Below are 23,252 nucleotides of genomic sequence, written 5' to 3'. Positions count from 1 at the left end.
TAATGTAGCCCTAGGCAATTATTCAAATTTTAATTTCAGTTATATCGGCATCCAATGATTATAAAAACATAATCTTGACGTTAAGACGATTGTGCTGTATTTCACATTGATGCCTGTTTTGTTTTGCTGCTCCCCCTTTCAGCCCGTTTTTGTTTCTCAGTTGAATAATATAATTCAAAGAAATCCATTGTTAAAAAGACAAGTTTTTTTTTTAATTCAGTAAATGCATATTTCCATGAGTCCATGAGTAATCGTGTTAAATAATCATGATCATTTTGATTATGATTTTTGCAATAATCAAGTAGGTAATACCACTTTCTACTTTCTTGAAAAGCAAAGATATCTTCAACATGTGACACAGAAGTGGGTGTGGGGGGGAATGTACAATTAAAATTTCAACTCAGTAATACAACACACTCCATAAATTGACAGACATTACAGAAGTGTAAAAATACTTCAGCTGTTCTCAGAACACCTTCCCAAACAAATTCTTAAAAATAACCATCATAAAATCTGCAAACTTCAGACAGATAAAAAAAAGACTAAATGTACAGTTTATCCACTGAATGAAAACCTTCATGCTACCCATCCATCCATTTCCCAAACCGCTTATCCTACTGGGTCACGGCCTTCATGCTACAAAAAAGTAAAATATTAGATCCTGCTCCTTATTTTCAAAAGTAAAGAAATAAAATTTAGTATACTGTAACTTAGTGTTGCAAAGTATGTGTTCGACCTCAAAATTAGACAACAGAGGCACAACTTAAGTGAATTTGAAATATTCACAGTTTTGATTTTCAGACTATGTACAATTTTTCTCCAAATGGGTAACACGGGTCTTATCTCTGTGACGGTAATAAAGATGCAGTTTTTTTTGGCTCCACAGTAAAGAGTACAGGAAATGTTTTAAAAAGAATATCCAGGGGGAATTTGATTTCCCAAAGATCATAATAAAATAGCAGGGTTTAGATAGTCATGCAACTCGCAGGTATTAAATGGCATTAAATCAGACATTGTATGCCGAGAGGCCCTGGTGCATGATACATTATGATGACAAATTCAGTCAATTTGTTTTTTTTTTTTTCCTTTCTCAAACCTTACCTCTGTTGGCCATATTCAAGAAAAGTGTACATTTACATTTAAAAGGAACTTGGCTGCGATGAAAACCAGCATGCCGATGGTCTTTGAGGAACTTCTGTCCATCCATTTTCCACACCCACTTGTGGTATGCTGGGTTGGGGGGGGGGGGGGGGGGTACGGAGCCTATGGCCGCAACGCAGGGAATTATCTTGGGCTGTCAATTCACTACAGGGCGGACTCACACACTATTCACTCACACGTGCACACCTATGCGCAATTTGGAAATTACAGTTAATCTTGGCATGTTTTTGGACTGTGAGGGAAAACCGGAGTGCCTGGAGGAAACCCCTTGATGACAAGGAGATAACATGCAAACTCCACATACTTGGAGTCAAGGTGGAGACTCGAACCCTGGTCCAAGAGATGTAAGGCAACACTGCTAACTACATCAGCTAATATTCATAAAAATAAAGCAAAAAGCTGCTCCTTTTGTGCCAGCTTCCTACACAGCTGATCTCCACATCGCCACGATAGAAAGTGCCAGCTTGGTGCCAATCCAGCTGATGTAGTCCCACGGTGAAAAGGCATCTTATTTGAAGGGTTCCAGGTTACCCGTGAGGGCGGAGTCCATGAGGTCATCATCCTCGGTGTGTAGATAGGGAGGGCTGGGTCGGGCCGGACGATCTGATCCTAGCATGGAAAGTGTTGGGTCTGGTGCCGAGATGGGTGAGCGAGACCAGCTATCAGGCTTGAGTGGGTGTGATGATGAGCTGCAGGATGAGGAAGACTTCTTTTTCTCTTTGTCACGCTCTCGGTCCCGTTCTCTCTCCCTTTCCTTCTGCTTCTTCTTCTCCTTCTTGTGTTTCTTGTGCTTCTCGCCTGAGCTGACTGGAGTGGAACTGATGTACTCGTGGGGAGTCTGCAGGGGCCGCAAGGCCTGGTCATCATCTGAGCTGGGGCTGTTCTGGTGTGACTTCTCGGCCACAGAGCTGCTGCCAGACTCACTCTCGCTGTCGGGGTTCAGAGGAGTGTACCCCGGAGAGCGGCTGTGGCTGGGGGAGCAGCGGTCATGCTTGGGTGTGGAGCCGCTGAAAAGGGGAGAAGCCTTGAGGCCTGGCAATTGGGTGCGCATAGCATCAGCAGTGCCCTCCCCAGGCTTCTGAAGGGTTACCTTGGCCTTGATGCTTGGAGACCCCCCATCCGGCTTGCTGATTATGATCTTGGCCACCCCGGTGCTTCCAGCACCCCCACTTTTTGAATCCAGCGGTTTCTTGTCCCCTGAGCTCCCTGACACCAGCACTTTGGATTTGCCCTCCTTCTCCATCTTCTCCCGCTTAGTCATGTATTCTGCGCTTTGGGAGGACATCCCATGCTTGGAGGATGGGGGACCAACATTTGAGGAAACCCCCGCACCTCCTCCAGAACCACTGCCACCTCCACAGCCTCCCTCGCCACCTTCCTCAGCCCCCACCCCTCCCCCTCCCACACTCTTTAACTTGTCAATCACGGCCGTGAGGGAAGGCTTTTTGTTGCGGCTCGGAGACTTGCCTTTGGCATTGGGGTTGTTGTTGCTGCTGCTGCTGCCACCACCACCTCCCCCAGCCCCACTGTACTGTGACTGCGAAGCTGCAGAAAATGACATGGTGCCAGAAGACGAAGAGCTCGAAGAAGAGGATGATGATGATGATGATGATGATGATGAGGAGCTGGAAGAGGAGCCACTCATCTGCTTCTGGGAGCTCATTCCACTTCCTGAGGAGGACTTTGAGCCTCCAGAGCCCCCACTGCCTGAGCCCATGGGTGACTTTGCCTTGGAGGATGGTGGCGTCACGGGGACCTGGCTCTGCTGCAGCTTCATGGGAGAGGAGAGCTTGTCGGAGGTGCCAGAGCGAGAATGCGACGGTGAGATGTTGGGCTTGATGTTTGGGTTCATGAGTGATCCTGGGGGCTTTCCTCCCTGAGGTTTCATTTTGCTGCCACTTCCTCCCCCGCTCCCCCCGCTCCCCATGCCAGATAGCCCATGTTTAGTTATCGGGGATGAGCCTGGCTTTCCAACGTTGATCCCCTGCGAGGAGCCCTTTGACTGGGAGCCTACAGCCCCCCCGCCCCCCCCGCTGCTGCTTGGTTTGGAGCTACTGCTCTGACCGAGAGAACCCTCTGATTTGTTGCTCTTCACCTTGCCCGACGAGGACGATGAAGAGGATGACGAGTGAGAGTGGTGGCTTTTGCTGCTGCTGCTTCCACCCATGCTGCCCCCACTGCCCCCAGCAGAGCTGCTGGTTGTGTATCCTCCGTGGGAGGAGGTCTTGCCCCCTGACAAGGTGCATTTTGGAATCTGAATGGTAATTTTGGGGATAGGTGGTGTGGCGCCTCCTGGAGGAGTCTGTGACCTCCCAGAGCTCCCGGGGGATTTGGAGCCTCCACTGCTCATGGGCACGCCAGAGCCCACAGCCCCGCTGGGTGGGGTGTAGGGCCGGCTGCCTGCACTGAGAGATGGAGACTTGCTGTCAGGGTCCATCTTCTTACGCTTGGGGGGCTTATCTTTTGACTTACTCTCACTGGAAGGGGTGCGGCTCCGCTTGACCTGCTTGCCTTCGGACAGGCCCCCCACCACACCCCCCAGGCCAGAACTCCCAGCACAGCCACCATCATCTTTACCTCGCATCATCTGCTGTTGCTTGCTCTTCAAATCAGCACCCTTAAATTCACCAGTTCCACCCCCACCCAAGCCCATCATGTGAGGACTCTGCCCCCCTCCCGAGTGTGGGTCCCCCAGATCAGGGGCAGGCACAAGCAGGGGCTTTCCTCCTCCACCCGCACCCCCAAAGACGACATTCATGTCAAAGGCATCCTTGAGGGGGGGGTCAGGGCTACTGCGCCCATGTGGAGTTGGGTTCTGGGGCGTCCCTATAGGGGTATTCTGCTGGCTGCCCCCAAAGCCCTTGCCCAGGTCAAGGTCCCCGTCTGCACTGGGGGAGCTGTCCCCAAAGTAGGACTGGTGGAAACTCTGGGTACTCAGCAGGTCAGGGTTGAAGTCCACCGTGTCTGGGAAGAAGTTAGTGGAGGAGGAGTCACTGGTGGGCGTGGCTGCTGTGGTTGCCTCGGCAATGAGGTCAGCAGCGTCTGGGAATGGGTTCTCATTGCTACCTGCGTTGAACAAGTCAGACTCAAAGACAGCACTGCCCTGGCCCGAACTAGAGGAGTCCCTCAGTGGAGTGCCCAGCGGACCTGCGTCCTCCCCGCTCAGATGGTGCTGACCGTGAGCGCTGGCCCCGCCACCCGCCGATCCTTTCGCGGTCTGGTCGGGGAGGTCCGAAAGGATCTCATTGATGTCAGCACCGATGCTGTCAGAGCTGGAGAGGCGCGTCATACGGGTCAGGTTGGGGCCTGCGGGGGGTGGCTGAGGTGGCGGCTGTTGTTGTGATTGGGCCTGGGTGTGGGCTGCGGCATGATATGGCATGCTGGGCCCTGCAGGGGGGGTGCCACATTGACTGGGGGCTGGTGTTATGCTGTGGGGAGTATCCAGGCCATCCCCTGGCAGATTCACGTCAAACATGTTCTGGGTGGCATCCACATCCATAGAGAAAAGCTCGCGGTGGAAGTCATCCTCAGTGGGGTGGTGGTGCTGCATGGGCCCACCCTGCTGCTGCTGCTTGATGCCCATAGCTGCCCCAGACACTCCACTCTTCTCAGTCCCCCTCATTCGCTTCTTCTTTGGCTTGGCGCCTCCCCCAGTGCCCCCCAGGCTGTCGGTGCGAGGTGACTCCGAGGATGAGTTCTGCCTCTCCAGAGGTCCAGAACTGTAAAGGGCTGAGAAGTCCTGGGAGGGGTTATCCTTCAGCAGATGCATGAGCATGGGGTGGTTCTTTGTGTTGCTGGCAGGAGAGGAGGTTGGGGGTGGGGTCTGGTGGGGCTGGGGACCAGAGGAGGGGGGCTGAGGGGTGGGACTGGAGCCCACGCTGCCTGTGATCTGAAGCAGGCTTGTCAGGATGGGGTTCTGAGTGACTTTACTGAAGTCATCTCCATGAGCGGTCTGCTGCTGCTGTACCTGATGCTGCTGGCCCATGCCCTCTGACAGGGAGCCCGTGCCCCTGCTCATGCCAAACAGTGAGCTGATTGGGCCTGTAAAGGAGGGCCCTCCCCCAGCACTGCTTCCCGTGCTGCCACCTCCAGTAGTCGTGTTCCCTCCTCCGGCCCCTGATAGGCCCATGGGGTTGCTCCCGCTACCTCCTGAACCCATGCCATAACTGGGGCTGCAGGGCGGCAGATTCTTCTTTACCATGTCCTCTAAAGTCTCCTGGATCAAGGACAGGGCGGGGGTGTCAGCCTGGATGGTCTCTGCTTTGCGCCGGATGGCTCGCATGGTGACAGGGATGGACATGCACCTGGGAGGTAAGATAGTTCTTAATCTTAGAACAGTTGGATATTTTTCTAGCAGTACACTTAAGCCTCCTTTATACTATAAAATGAACTTGCACAACTACAGACACTGTCATGGACAGAATGCATGCACCCAGAAAGACTTCCAATTCCATCTACATTTTATTCATTTACCTAACTCTTTTATCCAAGACAACAATAAAGAGAAGGGTTACAATACGTATGTGCACTCTGTAGGATTTCCACTTTCTTCTTTTCCTAACATATTGCTCATTTAACGCAATGAATCTGCACACATTTGGGCATCCTTGTGCTCTTCCAAGGGGTGGATTATATAAATGTGGGTAGTGGCGGATCTCTGCATAACTTCGAAAGCCATCATGCATTTTTGATGCGCACAGGTCCGCGCGGAAACAAAAATCTGGAGGCATGCATTTGGAGTTGCAGATAAACACGTGGTTGTGGCTGATGAAGAAAATTGTATCACTCAACCGAAGCGGACCCTGACAGCTATGAGAAAGTGTAAAGTATAAACAAGCCTTTAGCAGGAGTGAGAGGCATTTGGATCCTGTATTATTTCCGGTTACCTGGGTTACACACACCATAGCTGTGTTTACAGCACGCGACAACACTGCTGCATATTAAAAAAAAAAAACAGGGTGATGTTCCCTGGCCTGGATGAACGACAGTGATCCGGGTTAAGGGGCAGGAGACACACCTTTGGACAACCTTGGTGATGAAGTCATCTGTGCAGATGAGGGCGTCAGAGACACCTTTGTACAGCTTACAGGATACCTGCCTCGAGTCAGTCACATCCATGACCACTGGAAAGATTAGTGAAAAAGCGGGGAAATGAGACAGAGATGACATTTAAGCTAAAACAAAGGTCCGAAGTAGGTAGTAATTAGGACTGTGACAAGTTGTGTGTGTCCTCACCGCAAACCAGAGACTCGTTAACAGGGTGCTGAAAGGATACACTAAAGCTGGAGTCCGTCAGCGGACAGACCTCAAACTGCAGCAGCCCCGGTGTATCTAACAGGACAGAAAAGAAGTGTGTCAGCAGTCACTAAGTGACACGACAGTGCAATATGAATCCACAAAGCCAATCCCAATAAATCAGGAGAGTGGGGGAGGGTCAGGCTTTTGCAACTATTCTACCCAAGTGCAACTATTTCACCACTTATGATATACGGCTCCAGGAAGGACAGGGCATGAGACAGGGAAAATCCAGTCCAGAGTCACTACAGGTAATCTGTACAGTGGGAGGACACCCAGACAAACATGGCGAGAACTCGTGACGGCAGTACCATTAGCCTTATTTAAACAACCTGTATTCACCATTGATGACCAATACATTTTAAAATGAAAACAAAATTAGACTTTATTAGAGGGGCACCGATCTGATATTCAGATCGGTATCAACCCCAATCCATACCTATTATACAGATTGGGTATCAGACATATGTGACCAATCCATGTCCGAGAGTTACTTTAGTTTTCTGCGTTCTGTAATAGAAGTCACAGCTCCTATTTCTTGTTTGCACAACCAATTTCACAACAGCTCTTTCCATTTGAGATGTGTTTTTTTTTTATTTCCAATCTTCGTAAAAGCAAAGTTTTGAGAGACGGAAGAAGCGTTTAGTGTAAAATCCCACTAAACAAAATACGACATGCAATTGTGCAAGACAACGTGAGTAATATAAAAACAGTAGTGGATGATTTGAAAGTTGCTGGCTTGCGCTGATTTGCATACTCACTACAGAGGGGCTGCGATCAGAACGAACTTACCAGTGGGAGAAAAATTGTGGGGCATTTTAAGCCTTCGCCACTTGTGTATCCTCGCTTGGATGATATTCAGATTGAACGGCAAATGACTCAAAAATGCTAAAAACAAGATGTACGAATGAGGTGGAAGAGTACGTTATGTATGTTTCTCAGCCTAATTAAAGATTTTTTGGCATGCATATTTTTTCCATTTGAAGGAAAAAAAAAAACTAAATCTGGCCTGTACACACACCCCTGTTGATAAAATTTACATCACTCACTCTGTAATAGCACATGGAAAAGCGAAGAATGAATTGGCCCATACAGCCTGCACTCAGTGTCTGACCATGCGTGACCCATGAGCAGATGGAACTACACCTACCGTCTTTGATAAGTGTCTTCTTGACACAGCTAGCAATGAGTGTGTTGTACGCAGCCTGGTGTCGGATGACATCCAGCAGTGCTGGCACCTGTGCAGGGTGTCGGAAGGGAATCTTAGACACCAGTGCCCCCTGCAGGCAGCACCCATCCTGGACTGGTGCGTCACAGTTCAGGAAATAACAGTGCTGCTGGCCGGGTAGAGACTGATATAGGAGAAAATATGAAACCAAGTGAGATTCAGGACATCTCTTACATATAAATAACAGAAAGTGGTACGGCAGGCGAGGTGCTGAGGAGGCGCTCACCGCGTAGAAGCGCATGGTGTGTGCATGGCTTGGCAAAGGGCCCACACCCTCATCCTGGAGCTGGCTCTGCACAATGAGCTCATACAGCGGAGCCAGGGCCGGAGGGGTTTCAAACACAGAGATGCCTGGGAAAGGGAGAGTGCTGGGGTTAATGGAAAAGAAACAATGTGTCTCTGTCAATCGCAAGACTTCTCCCAAGACAAGAAGTCAATTTCAGGGAATGAGAACTGACTGTTAACCAAATGTTACACTCTGCAACAGTAAAACTGGTTAGAACACCAGTGTTACATAATACTGTAAAATTACCAGTCTAGGGGTTTCTGCCGGACTTTGAAGTCTTTAACAATACAAGTTTCTTGTCGTTTTATCAAGGCACTAACAATTTGACAAGCCCAGCCTCTCCCACCATTTTCTTCTCTCCCCCTTGACGAGACAAGCATGTTCACCATTACTCAAAAATCTGCACACAATCTCCCTAACTCTCTTACCTACACAATTAACCCAACCATGTTGCACTTACTACATGCTGTCATAGAATCCTTTCAACACAGAATGACATATATACCCAAACGCTGACCAATAAATAAACACAATGAAACAAGTGATCTTAGCATCGACCACTAACCATGAATCTCAGTTTTCCCAAAACTCATTTCTTTTATGTATATCACATACAACCGTTAGGCTAAATCTGACATTCAGATGTCTATTCTGTCATTTATGTAGATTCTGAAGCCTGAAATTCCATAATCAGTACATATTCATTAGAATTTTACTCATGTTAATTTATGAAATGAAATGTTTATTCCTAAAATTATTCCTAAATTAACCAATTGTTAACCCCTTTAACATCACCACCCCCTCTCTGTGAACCCACACCTGTGATGGTGTCCATGCGTTGTATGAACGACAGCGAGCAGGGAGTGGGCCGATTGATCTTCAGGAAGAAGCAGGCTGGTAGGTCCACAGAGTTTGAGTTGGTAACGGCAGAAAATGAAGGAGTTCTGAGATGGGACACATTTATCCAAGGACATAAAGTGAGTAACCACGTGCTTTTTCTAGGACTAGGAAATGCATCACGGTAACACATAGCGTTCAGTATAACACTTAATGTTAAACTACATGAGTTAAAGTCATGACATTGCACAGAATCCCAGAATTCAAAGCTAAAATCAAAACATTCAGTTAGCATCTCATGGGATGTGACCTGGTTTATTTCATTTTAAAAAATAATTTTAAAAGATGATGTTTTATGTTTTATTTTCTTTAAGGGTTGTACATTAAAATATTAAGATCTTTCATGTTATTAAGTACACCTTCACTTATCAGGCTTCTGATTTAGATCTAACATGCAGACGGAATTTAAGTTGAAGGCACTGAAATTCAGCTTGTATTTGCTTGCAAGGAGTATTTGTTGGAAATGAATATGTACAAGTTTAAACCATTGATTGAGACAAATAAAAAGGGGGAAAAATGGATATAATGATCATCCACTTATAGCGATCAATTTCACCCAGACAGACTTGATCACTTTAAGTGATTCCACTGTATTTATGATTGCAGGTTATGATGTCTGGTGCTATTAATCATGGCAAATTGTGCGATTCATTGGTTAATCTTTTTTCAATCGATACAAAGTTGTAGTTTTTCCACAATAACACCTCACTTTATGTAATACATTAAGTGAAGTTTTTAAATTGACAATAATGAAGTTTAACAGCTCTTTGTAAAATAGTTATGACAAACACAGACACACATCTCACTGCCACCACCTCCCTGCATTCATCCCTCATCCTGGTTAACCCCACCCCCCCAAATCTTTAGCTCCTCCTACCCTTTGTTGTCCACAGGGTGGGATCCAGTGATCAGGGGGGCAATGGGCAGCTTGTACACTGAGGAAGTGCCTTCCACTGTCACTGACACGCTGATGCCCAGGGAGCGAGGCACTGCAGTGGCCAGGGAGGGGGAGCATAGTGAGAGGGTAAATTAAGGCACCGAAGTCACGTCCAATTGATCCCTCCCCTCTCGTACAGACAAGCAGTATTTTATCGGCCATAATTCAGACCTCTCTCTACAAGACTAACCATTGGAATCAGTGAAATTCAGCAGAGCTCTCGTCCCTTCCTCGAAGACATCGTATGGTGACACATAGCATTGTAATGACAACAGGTGACCTGCAAGGGGTAGCATGCACACAAAACACAAACTGAAAACCACAATTTTTACATTACACAGACACAATTTAAAAATAACTGCCATGGAACATATGCAGCAAAGGCTGATACAGAGGCTTCACAAAGGCTCCGTATTACATTAGCCTCTCTGGTGCAGAGGGTACCTCCACTGCGAGCTGTCAGGAGACCGACGCTTCCATAAAGGATGGTGTCCAGAGTGTTGGCATTTGTGGCCAACCTATAACACATAGATCAACACACATAGTATTGGTCATGGGACAACCTGGAAACAAAATAGCACGAGAATGCAGACACGGGGATCAGACCTGAACATGTGCATCATCTTTGTGAGGTCCAGCTCCAGGGACTGCAGGGTCAGATACATCTTTGTCTTAAGCTTGCTGCAAACCGAGAGTGAATGATGGTGAGAAAATAAGAAGATATGTCACTGATAACCTGTGCTGTATACACCCAGTTTCATACCTGCGAGAGTGTCAGCCCCCAGCCCTTAATCCATTCAATTCCCCACCAGTAGCAATTATATTTGCCAAAGAATATCTGCTGTGATGTGTAGCTATGAGGTATCAGACATCACATAAACATGTCCGTTAGACTGCAAAAGCATTTTAAAAGAAACGTCACCTATACAGCGGACACCTATACACATTTAAAGACCACTCTTATATCGTCATGGTTTTTCCCCAGTCTTGGCCTTCTATCAGTGACAGAGTCACACTATTTTTGTGAAAAAGCTACATACAGAAGAAAAAGCTGACAATCTATGTGCACTATTTGGCACACTAGCCTATTAGGGAGAAGTGAGGCTTGCATCATATGAAAAGCAATCCTGTTTCCGTCATAATCTGTGATCACCAAAATGTGTTTCTCAAGCTTGGCCCTGGTATACCAGTGACTGGTGGTTTTAGCTGAACTATTACATGGTATTCATCAGTCTACTCACAGGATTCCATTTTTTTTGTAAAGACAATTCTGAAACTGTTTTATAATGAGATGAATAAGAAAAGAACACATTCTTCAGGTGGGCCAATCCACATTTTTCTTGTTCCAATCCAATTCCAACACACAAATGCCAATACCGATACAGATTCCAATACAAGAGCTCCTTTTACTTTAGTAATCTAATATAATAGATACATATATAAATATTTATACTTTTTATACACCACCAATCACTTGGGGTCACTTGTCCCTTTTTTCCATTAAAACATACACGAAATGAGTTTGAATAGGAAATACAGCCAAACGTATAGGAAAGAGTTATTGACAGAGTTCGAAATAATTTTTTTAATTAAAACCGTTGTCTTCTTCGAAATTTGCTTTCGTCAAAGTGTCCTCCATTTGCAATTACAGCTTTGTAGACCTTCTGCAATCTAAATGTCAGTTTGTTGATGTAAACTGACAAGATTTCACTCTGTGCTTCCTGAAGCATCTCCCACAAGTTGGATTGGCTTGATAGGCACCTGTAACATACCAGTCAAGCTGCTCCCATAACTGCTCAATTCAGTTGAGATCCAGTGACTATGCTGGCAAATTATTATTAATAATAAAATAATAATAATAATAATAATACACGGGGCGGCATGGTGGTTTAGTGGTTATCACTGCTGCCTCACACCTCTGGGACCCGGGTTCGAGTCTCCGCCTGGGTCACGTGTGTGGAGTTTGCATGTTCTCCCCATGTCATCGTGGGGTTTCCTCCGGGTACTCCGGTTTCCCCCACACTCCAAAAACATGCTGAGGCTAATTGGAGTGCATGTGTGCGTGAATGGTGTGTGAATGTGCCCTGCGATGGGCTGGCCCCCCCATCCTGGGTTGTTCCCTGCCTCGTGCCCATTGCTTCCGGGATAGGCTCCGGACCCCCCACGACCCAGTAGGATAAGCGGTTTGGAAAATGGATGGATGGATTATTATACACAGAATACCAACTGACTGCTTCTTCCCTAAATAGTTCATGCATAGTTTGGAGTTGTGTTTGGGTCCTATTGCAGGACAAAACTGGCTCAAATTAAGCACCGTCTACAGGGTATGGCTTGACGTTGCAAAATGGAATGATGGATCTTGAAGAAGGAAGGCTCTTTTACCTTGTACAAATCTCCCACTTTACCATCACCAAAGTAGCCCCAGACATATCACATCGCCTCCACCATGCTTGACAGATATCGTCAAGCACTCCTCTTTTCATTTCATTTCATTTCATTGCTCATTCTGAGATATGGCTTTTTCTTTGCAATTCTGCCTAGAAGGCCAGCATCCCAGAGTTGCCTCTTCACTGTTCATGTTGAGACTGGTCTTTTGTGGGTTATATTTAAGGAAGCTGCCAGTTGAAGACCTATGAGACATCCGTTTCTCAAACTAAACTGACTAATATATTTAACCTTTTGCAGAGTTGTGCACTAGGGCCTTCCTCTCCTCTTCCGATTGCAGTTAGAGCCAATTTGTGTTGCTCTGTGAAGGGAGTTGTACACAGCTTTGTACAAGATCTTCAGTTTCCTGGCAATTTCTCACATGAAACAGCCTTCATTTCTCAGAACAAGAATAGACTTTCAGAAGAAAGTTCTTTGTTTCTGACCATTTTGAGGTTGTAATCGAACCCACAATTGCTGATGCTCCAGATACTCTGGTCTAAAAAAGGCCCGTTTTATTGCTTCTTTAATCAGTACATTTTTCTTCTGTGCTAACATAATTGGAAAAAGGTTTTCTAATGATCAATTAACTTTTTAAAATGATAAATTTGCATTAGCAAACACAACATTCCACTGGAACACAAGATAAATTGTTGCTGACGATGGACTTCTGCATACCAACATAGATATTTTATTAAAACACAGCAATTTCCAGCAATGGAAGTCATCTACAACATTAACAATCATACTGTGTCGGGTCATTCCATGTGAAATCATCACACTTTCGGACCTCATCGTCACGGCTTTTAAGAAAACTTAGCATGCTGATTTGGTCACATGAGTAACTCATGAAACTGAAATTGGACAAGTCTTGGATCAATATTGATGGAGATTTAAGCAAACAGAGTTTTATTTATTTATATATTTATTTATTTTGGGGGGGGGTGGCTATGACTGACTGGCTATATTTACCTAAATGTAAGCTGCACAGAAGTGGTCCTTATACTGTTTTAAAGCTATTGTCCACCTCTATATATTAAAGAAATAATATGCCCTCCCCATTTGAATAATTACTATTTTAATAACTGATTAAAATATTAAATAACGAAAAAGTGCATATTTCAAAATTGATCAATTTCTTACTAAAGCTAGAGCATAATGTCATGAACATCTCCAGAAAATCTGGTCTTTGGTTTTTAAGATGTTGCGGAGATATCTTGACTGAAAGGTAGCATCACATGGTTTCATATTACTAATGGGCCTTTTTAATGGCAGCAAAACTGACATGAAATAGTATAACAAGCACAGGTGTAAGTAATAAATTAAGGTTACGAATATGCTACAATGAAATTTAATGGAAGCTTCATTAATGTCAATGCAAACGCCTATACTTGCCATACTACTGAAAAGGCCCACATGACTAGTAAATATGGCTAATAAATGCCCTGCATTCATCAGAGGTGAGAGAGGTGTGCGAATCGGTCCAGTGTAAATGCACACTTAACGAATTATGATCGCAAATCAAAGTACCGCTGTACCTCGTTTTACATACAAGTTCAACAGAACATATGATAAAGCAATTGATCTCCCACCAAATAACATTCCGGTTAAAAGATCCACAGTGTATAAACTATGTCAGATTAACGCCCTTCTCAAGTGCCAAAAACCAAACCTTCATTAAGTAAGAGTTCAGCTGGAACCAAAGCCAGACTACAAAGGACCCCCTTAGAACTGGGACCAAGAATGCAGATTCAGCAGATAAGCAGAACCACCCACAAGTAGGGCCCACACTACAGAAGCAGCAAGCTACAATATTTTCATTATCGCAGTGAACTCGGCTCTAACCGAGGGCTACTGCTAGCCCTTTCATCAGGGCTGGTGCCAGTGCCAAGGCTAAATTCCCACCCAGTCGTTGCGTTCACAACAAAAACAGCAGTACGGGACCAATATATCTGGGCTGGAGCTGAAAGACTACTGGCCCAGAGTTAGAGTTGTTACAGTGGAAAGCAAAAGTTTATGAAGCAATGCCGAATGACTTGGAGAAGGCAGGTATCAGAATAATGGAGCAAGTTTAAAAAAAAAAAAAATTACATATATATTATATATAGAGACACACACACACAAAGTCAAAAGATAGGTAAATGAAAGCAGTGCTGGCTGCCCTAAAAACAAATATCATGGACTCCATGTTTTGCTAACCTGGTGACTGGAGAACTGATCTCCACGACCGCTTATGAGGAATTGGCTAAGTTGTTATTGTTGCGTTTACTTGTAATGTGATTATAAACTTTAATTACGTGTGGTGTATGTCAAATGGCTTTCAAGGATCCGTCAGAAATAACAGCATATCATTAAATGCTCAGTTATGTTTTGTGTGTTGTGACTGGAAATGCTTCATTTTTAAACTTGTTTCTTGTAAGGATAACTTAGCCAACAAATAAGTTACCATTAGAATTTAACTTTGGTGTACCAGCCATTGATACATAATGTACAGCTATCTACTTTGATACAGCAATGACAATGACACTCACACGCTATCTTGCTTAAAGTGTCAGTCATGCAAGTGAAATTTACCTATCCTGTCTGTCGTGTGCTTGTTTTAACACAGGTGAAGAGAGTGCAGATGGACAGGACCACCATTTTTTATTTTTATTTATTCTACTTGAAAGATTAACGTATTTCTTGATTTGTGAATAAGGTTACGAAAATGTTTTGTTCTTTTCGTATTCATTCTTCCTATTAAAGTAGTCAGTATTGCACAGTAGTTCCTTCAGCATCCTGTACTTATGTTATGTGCATTTGGCGCTGATTTGACAAGAAATTACTATACATTTTAACCTTTCTATGCTAATTCATACATCAGCTGCAATATGATAGTTAAAATGCACAATAATTTGTCATAGCAACACAAATGCACAAGAATAATACATTTGCGCTGTTACAACAATCGAGGGTTGCATATATTGCTTTTAAATGTGAATTTGGAGCACTCAAATTTTAAATGAACTGTGTTGGGTTAAACCCAGGAACAATAATTTATAAAGAGAGGTAAGGGGCGCACGCTGATTACAGCATATTGCCGCACCCGTCACATGATGAACCTGGGTGCCGTGGGTGATACTTCAGCACCACACTAGTCTGAATGAACCAGTGTGACTTTCCGGTGGCTGGAGGGCCAATCCTGCTACCAACCCCCCAAGTTTCCCTGTAGGTTGGAGGACTTCCTTACAGGGGACATAAAGATACATATATATAATCATTATTTTTGCAGCAAATTCAAAAAAAGTCTTGCATTCAGCGCATTTTACAGATTCCTCCATTTTTGTCTTCCGAAACAGTACCCCTCCCACAGTAACACACACACACACTCACAACATCTTTCTACCCTTTCAGGACCAAGTGCAGTGTCAATGTGAGATGATATTTGGTGGGGTCGATGTGAGCTACAGGCCAGTTCTAACTAAGCACCGTTACCAGCACCAGCTTGACGTGAAAGAGGTTGAGGGACTTACTTGTCTCCAGGGAGTTTATACAAGTTGACCAGACCCTTGAGGTGTTTGGAGAATTCCTCAAAGTTCTTATCTCTACAGACAAACAGGAGAAGAAGGGACAGATCAGTATGTGGCTCACTGAAATAACCAGAATGAGCTATAGGAAAGGGCATGAGAGTTCAGTGTAGGCCATACCGAAGGTGTAGGACAAGCTCTGGGCAACTCTGTAAGAGAACAAGAGCCAGAAGAGTGCAGAGGTGAAACATCACTAGCTAAAAAAGTATTTGATTAGCCACATATAATTTCACCATGCACAGCAACCCCCTTCTCATATTCCTGTTCATCCTATCCTCCCCCTCAGCCCCAAACCAGCAGAACTCACCGCAGGATTCTCTCCATGATGCGCCACCTTGACATCTACCAGCTGTCCTCCCGTATCTAGCTGCACCTCGACGTAAAACATGTCTGATGTGATGTAGCACTCCGTCCCAGAGGGGCTGAGGTGAGAGCCTAGCCTATTCAGGGGCGGCAGGGGGCTCACTTTAGGCTGTGCCATTACTAACACCTCCCAGTCAAATCTGACCGACAGACTGCATGATGGCTACGTCCCCTGAACTTACCCATTCTGTCTAGCAATGGACTCAAGACGGTCTGTCATGGAGGGTAGGGAGATCACTGAGATGAGAGACCACAAATGGGACTGTGTCACTGCATATCATTGCTTATACACACTTAGTAAGCACACCTCTGAAAGTTGTAAAGCACATACAAGGCAGGCAGCTGAGGCCCCAAACGGCACCCAGATTCACTTCTCATCACTCACCTTTCAGTGCACGCTGCAGCGTCTCTAGGCATGTGAGAAGCAGCTGATGTCCAGCAGCATTCATCACCCCACGCTTCTCCTGGTGGGCAAAAACATTTAGCACATTATCATTCTTCATTGCTGGGCCAGCCTGTGTACCTACAACACACCCTACACCCCTGCCGAACCGCTGAATACTACCCATAGACTGTCATAATGACAGGGCCCCTCCCTCACACCCTTCCCCACTGCTGTAAGGCCACTGCACCAGTATAACAAAACATTCTGCAGCAATGTAGGAAACTTCACTGTGCAGACTTTCCCATTCTCCCCCCAAAGAAACCTCAGAACATTTAGATGTGCAAATGATGACAAAGCAATGTTGCACCGCACGCTCCTGCATATTCTCCTAAGCATACTAGCACCCCCACTCACCATGGCCTGCCGAACCACCTTGCTGGTTTCCTGCCATGGGCGTGCAGTATTGTATTTAGCATGGAGCCTTTCCAGCAGGGCATTCACCCGACTCTGCTTCTCTGCTTCTGTGGAAAGGAGCAGACTGACATTCAGACTACATCGCAAAAATAGTATGTCCTATGGATAAGAAAAATACTCAAATATCCGTTCCACTAAAATATTAGTCCTTTTTATTATCACCGATCAGAAACAAAATCAGTTTCTAAAGCTATTCTGAAAAGTGATTCTAATAAAGGAAAAAAACTATAAAACAGTAATGATATAACAAAGAAGAAACATTTACCAAAGTGGATGAAACCAGAAAGACACGCCACTGTAAACCGTTCGCAGAACGCTTTCACGATTTACCCTGAGAAGGGTAGCTACCCATAAATCACTTAAATATTATATCCACCTCCATAAATGTATGAATAAAGTATATTTAAAAGAATTCCAAGTGTCTGTCGTATAACATCATGTATGAATAATTAGATAAAATCCAAAGAAACAGTTATAAAGTTGTGTGCGTGTGTATATGTATGTGTGTGTGTGTGTGTGTGTATGTATATATATATATATATATATATATATATATATATATATATATATATATATATAAAGTAACGGCTAACAGGCTAGCTGACTGCGATTGCTTGTCTGTACGATTCATCTGGGCAAAAAAAAATGTGATTAACTAAGATCTTAGCTATAGAATTTACCTGTTCCCTCCTCTACTTTTATTCTATCTCCGACTGCTAGGGCACTACCAGTCTGAATACCAAGTTCTCTTGCTGGGCTACCGTCCTGCATCGAAAGCGTGGACACCGCCGCCATCTTCGTGATCTTCCGCCGCCTCTGAAAAAGCTTCCGATGTAGCGGGTCAGAGACGCAGATTGACGACGTAAAATTCCCCAATTGGCTCCGATGGCGCCAACATCATCTGACTGCGACAGAAAGTGTTACTTTTTTGTATAATGCAAAATGTCTGGCCTGTTATGACAACAGAAAATAGATCGTTTTTTATAAAACGTTAATAACCGAATCTCGTAAATGATATAGGTTGAGCTTTGTATATGTAAATATTTACCGGGAGTACCTGTCGTGTGCGCGGCACGCATATATTAAAACTTAAGTTACATAAACGATGTGGATTTCTTTCAATGGTGCACGTTTGCCGACAACATATTGTTGCCCTACCACACATTTTACACAGCAAGATTAACGCAGTGACTCGTATATCTAAGTCGCAATAAAAGTCGGGGCTATAAAAATCCTTCGATGCTTCGACCTCCTTGGTGCAGTTAAATGTTTCATCAAAGTCGCTTTTCTGGACCAGTGAATATATTTGTTTTGCAATAACCAAGGCTAGAATTAACTATAGTTAAGTAATCATAAAACACAGTAACTATTAACCACAGTCTTAGTAACAGTCAAAGCAGCCCATCATCTTATCTTGGGTTCAGGAGAAACAGAAAGCGGAAATCACGACGCATAAGTGAGCTATAACGGTATCGCTACTCCCGTCCAGCTCTTCTGCTCTGTAAGCAAACATCCCAAATGTACGTCTCGATTATTAAATTACGATCATGAAAAGCTACATCAATCTATAAATGCAAATATACGCCATGCGTAATAGACTATGTTACCTCCTTAGTAGATTTTGCCAATCGGGAAAGATCCACGGCTACAGCCGTTACGATGGACTTTTTAAAATCTTTAACTTACTGCGGAAATTATCGCCCTACCCTCACATCGGGAAACCCTGTACTAGACAACCTACAAACTGTAGCATAATGCGATCGTAGACTATGTGGAAGAAATTTCTCGAAGTCCGATGTTTAAGTGTTTGACAGAACTTTATTATTCGATGAGCTCAAAGGGAACAGACACTCAGCAATCATGCGTCTCGTGTTCTGCTCTCCGAACAACAAGTGCATACATCTCTTATAGCCAAAAATGCAGTCATCAGACAGTTCAAAGAAAAGGATCAGGTGTCTGTAGACACCAGGCACTTCTGCTTACTGAGGCTTGCTTATCAGCACAGAAATTCCTTTGCAGTTTCATACTGAGTCGAGTTAAATTTATCCAATTACCCAATTACTTTTATCTCACTTCCAGGTCATACTGACCCGGGCCCTTGCTGAGCAAGCTACATTATGGCAAACGTTAGTTCCTTCATAGAAAATAGAAATCCCTTTACTTACAGTAAGCAAGCTTGCATTAGTACATTGTGCTTGATACATCAGACTGATTCAAGTGAGGTTATATTGTTTCAATCATTATAGGTAAATCAACAACACATAAACTCAATTATTAATTACTGATTAGGTAATGCATTTTGCATAATCATCTATATTCCATTATTGATTACTGATTAGCATAATCAAGAATTTTCTATCACAACTAATTGTACCACATTTGTTAAATGCAGTATAAACAATATGTATGTGTGTTTATATTTATTTTTAATAAAATATTAAATGTATTTTAGCGCCAGTGACAACTCCGCCGTTTGTTTATCCTGGCATGCTCACGAGCAACTGTAAACAGCTGTAAACACATTTCTGTGCTTTAGGGTAAATACTTGTGCTCCCGGTTGTCGCGTATACCCTTACCTGTGTTGTATGTGTAATCGTGACGTGTCTTTATAGCCACCGTTTGTGTGCTTATTGTGTAACCTCCCAGCCTTTGCTTTTTGTGCGGGTTGACGTGTGATCGTACTGTAAGGGTTTTTTTTTTCTTAGATTGGAATAATCTATGCTGCCAGCACCTTTGTTTTCCTGTTATGGTCCGATACCAGAGGTAGCAGAATATTCCTCACAAACAGTAATCACAGAGAGATACTTTTATTACCTGCAAAGCTCATTAAAATTGGACTCCAATAAGCTACCTGTTCCCTCCAAGAACAAACCTATCCAACTGAGCACAGCTACCACCCTACAGGCACCACACTAGTGACAAAAAGCAACATCCACCCTCAACACTGCACATTAAAGCACCCCATAGCGCAGCACAGGAAATCCTTTAAACACTCCAGGTGAGAAAGTGAATAGGCCACCCTCAGCTTGGGAGTTAATTCTGGAGGAGCATCAGCATAGCACATAAAATGAAAAGAAAAACACACAAACATAAACAGACAAAAGACATGCAAACATTTATGCAATACTTAAAACTTCCACTTAACAGTATAACGATGAGACAACTCTCCTCCTCAACTGTCTTCACTGCCGGCAGCATTAAAAGCTGCAAACAGCACCCACCCCCCATGCCGCCACTGCACATCACAATTGTGCCACATAAGAAAAACAGCCCCCCGGAGTACTCACCACCCCTTTTATAGAAATCTCCACCCTCTCCAACACAGGTGAATATAATTAGTTCTTAAACACACTGACCTACTCCTTTTCTCCCTACAGTACTTTGCTGTGTGGTGATTTTAAAGGCTACACTGAAAAGCATCTCCATGATCCCTTAGTCTGTGAGCTGTTATTTGGATGTTAGAAGTGATACATTAGAAGTGATCCCATTGGTACTACTGGGGTGGGTTCTCCTGGACATAAGCCTTACAGCCCACTTCAGCTTGGTATACCAGCATCTATAGAGTGGTGAACTGGGAGAGGAGGTGGCTTTGGGGAGAAAGTGGTTTGTGACAGTGGGGTTCATGACCATAGGCATAGGAAGGGGGATACTGTGCAATCTTTTGTCCAGAGACCCACAACAGATCCAACAGCAGATGAGCTGAGAGCGCTGCACTGAGAGAGGTACCACTCTGTCCTTCTGATGTGCCCCAGACCTGTGCAGTGCATTGTCAAGCCACTCCTGCCAGCCTGCCAGACCTCTAACAGCAGACGACAACATCAGCAAATGAGGAGGGAAGGCACCACTGCACACTCAATTATACCTCAATGAATTAAAGCAACATTGTAAAGAAGAGTGGGCAGAAGTTCCTTCACAACGATGTGAGAGACTGATAAAGTAATACAGAAAACTATTACTTCAACTTATCGCTGCTGAAGGTGGTTCTATAAGCTGAATCATGGGACAACCATAGTCTAGGTTCAGGATTGGTCCAGGAGAGCTGAGGTTCAGGACTTGGTATCTGTAGCTGTGATTCAAGAAAAATTAGAGAATGGTTACTTTTTTTGTAGAAGAAACCTACAGATGAATTCTGTCAGATTAATTTTTGATGGTTACAACTTTCAGAAATTAATAGAAAGCATAGAGCCACTTGCTTTCAATGACTGGCACATCAGCACCCACAGGACATAACCAATTTCTCACATTGCTTTTACTTGATTTTGTTCCATTTGTCTTCCAGTTTCTTCCACAATTTGGTAACTGTAGTGGGTTTATTTGCCATAATTTTAATAATTAATTTAATAATTAGCTTCCAGAGATTGATAGGGTTCAGATTAGGACTCTGGGCAGCCCATTTCATCACCTTGACGTTCTCAGTTTTGAAGAATGGCTTCACCTGTTTTGCAGTGTCGCAAGGGGCACTGTCTTGTATAAAAATTACTGGATGATACTCGTAGGGCAGGAACCTCATGTTGCTGAAGGAGGCCATGATACTCATTAGCATTCACCTTATCATGTAGCCGTTTGAGAGGCCTGACTCATGCGTCAGAGAATGTACCCCACACCCTGATACTTACTGTATGGTACGTTCCATTTGCCTTCGGATCCAAGTTTTGATTGCTGAGATTACGTCACATCTGCTAGAAACTCCGAGTTGGATGTGTTCCATTTGCCACAGAAGTAGTAATACCTTGGACAGCTATCAAAAGCAAGATTTTTCACTTAGCCAGGCAACTTGTCAGATTTAAGGTACCTCAGTTTAAAATGGCCTTTACCTTCGTTCACTTACAATTAGCCTGAACTACCTTAAATCTGACAAATAATCCGATTAATCATGAAACCTAATTCTAGCCCAGTTAATTGTTTGCCATTGTTAGCAATATCAGTTGATATGCTAAAATAAATGCTGCCAAGTCAATCAGTACTTGTATTTCCCGCTTGCTCCATTTTGGACAGCAGTTAGACGAACTCTATCGGCAGTCTATTAGTCATCCTGCTGGTCCCGGATGTAGAGGGTTGAATTTCTGACCGTATTTTAAACCACTGAAATTCTGGCAGCGTATTTGAAACAGCGAAAATAACGGGACTGAATATTGAAAAGCGCAAATAAGACGACTGAATATTACTACTTGAATAATAAAGATGCGAATAAAACACATGGAATATTTTCAACTGAATTTCTTCTTTTCAAATTTATTTTGAGGCGAAATTAAATTAACTGAATTCATGTGGTTGAATTATAAACATGCACTTTAAAATACGTATGTTTTGGAACTGAATTTTGGAAGAATATTTTTGTACTGAATATTTAAGCAATGAAATTACAATTGAAATGTTTTCAGTTGAAATGTTCAATGTTTAAATGTATACACATATTAAATTACAGTCCCCAAAAATTGAAAGCATCAATAATGCAGTGCTTTTTTATTTGATAAGTGTAATTCAACGTGTTTTTTTTTCATCAACGACTTTTGTCATTAATTTACTTCTATATTCCAGTGAGGGCTGAAGGTCACGGTCTGATGAGGCCAACAGAACCACATCATCTGCAAAAAGCAGAGACCTAATCCTGAGGTCACCGAACCGGACACCCTCAACACCCTGGCTGCGCCTAGAAATTCTATCCATAAAAGCTATGAACAGAATCGGTCACAAAGGGCAGCCCTGATGGAGTCCAACCCTCACTAGAAACGAGTCTGACTTATTGCCGCCCATGCGGACCAAACTCTGGCACCGGTCATACAGGGACCAAACCGCCCTTAAAAGGAAGCCCGGTATCATACTCCCGGAGCACTCCCCACAGGACTCTCCGAGGGACACGGTTGAATGCCTTCTCCAAGTCCACAAAACACATGTAGACTGGTCGGGCAAACTCCCATGAACCCTCCAAAACTCTGCTGAGAGTATAGAGCTGGTCCACTGTTCCACGGCCAGGGCGAAAACCACACTGCTCCTCCTGAATCCGAGGTTTGACAATCCGGCAGACCCTCCTCTCCAGGACCCCTGAATAGACCTTGCCAGGGAGGCTGAGGACTGTGATCACCCTGTAGTTGGAGCACACCCTCCGGTCCCCCTTCTTAAAAAGGGGGACCACCACCCCTGTCTGCCAGTCCAGAGGCACTGCCCCCGATGTCCACGCGATGCCGCAGATGCGTGTCAACCAGGACAGCCCCGCAGCATCCAGAGCTTTGAGGAAC

The 23,252-nt window shown here is 44.3% G+C and overlaps 1 protein-coding gene across 3 annotated transcripts; it reads right to left on the bottom strand.

The window, feature by feature from the left end:
• Positions 1-5: 5 nt before the first annotated feature.
• med1 (mediator complex subunit 1) lies at positions 6-18,798 on the bottom strand. 3 transcript variants are annotated; one of them, XM_049001048.1, is made up of 19 exons: positions 18,624-18,798; positions 17,697-17,921; positions 16,957-17,063; positions 16,543-16,621; positions 16,340-16,394; positions 16,102-16,234; positions 15,915-15,943; positions 15,741-15,812; positions 10,411-10,485; positions 10,249-10,322; positions 9,995-10,084; positions 9,745-9,856; positions 8,790-8,914; positions 7,911-8,035; positions 7,607-7,808; positions 7,249-7,344; positions 6,397-6,492; positions 6,179-6,284; positions 6-5,465 (listed from the first exon to the last, which is right to left on the bottom strand). In XM_049001048.1, the coding sequence occupies exons 2-19, from the start codon at positions 17,809-17,811 to the stop codon at positions 1,670-1,672; spliced, it is 5,487 nt and encodes a 1,828-aa protein (XP_048857005.1). In that variant the 5' UTR covers positions 17,812-17,921; positions 18,624-18,798; the 3' UTR covers positions 6-1,669. The 3 variants fall into 3 exon arrangements, with proteins under 3 accessions (XP_048857005.1, XP_048857007.1, XP_048857006.1); XM_049001050.1 differs by lacking the exon at positions 7,249-7,344 and having other exon boundaries at positions 18,624-18,797; XM_049001049.1 differs by lacking the exon at positions 18,624-18,798 and having other exon boundaries at positions 17,697-18,422.
• Positions 18,799-23,252: the final 4,454 nt, after the last annotated feature.

Source organism: Brienomyrus brachyistius, unplaced genomic scaffold, assembly GCF_023856365.1.
Source record: "Brienomyrus brachyistius isolate T26 unplaced genomic scaffold, BBRACH_0.4 scaffold55, whole genome shotgun sequence".
NCBI lineage: Eukaryota > Metazoa > Chordata > Actinopteri > Osteoglossiformes > Mormyridae > Brienomyrus > Brienomyrus brachyistius.
The sequence above is the reverse complement of the archived record's forward strand: the minus strand, read 5'-3'. Positions and strand labels throughout refer to the sequence as shown.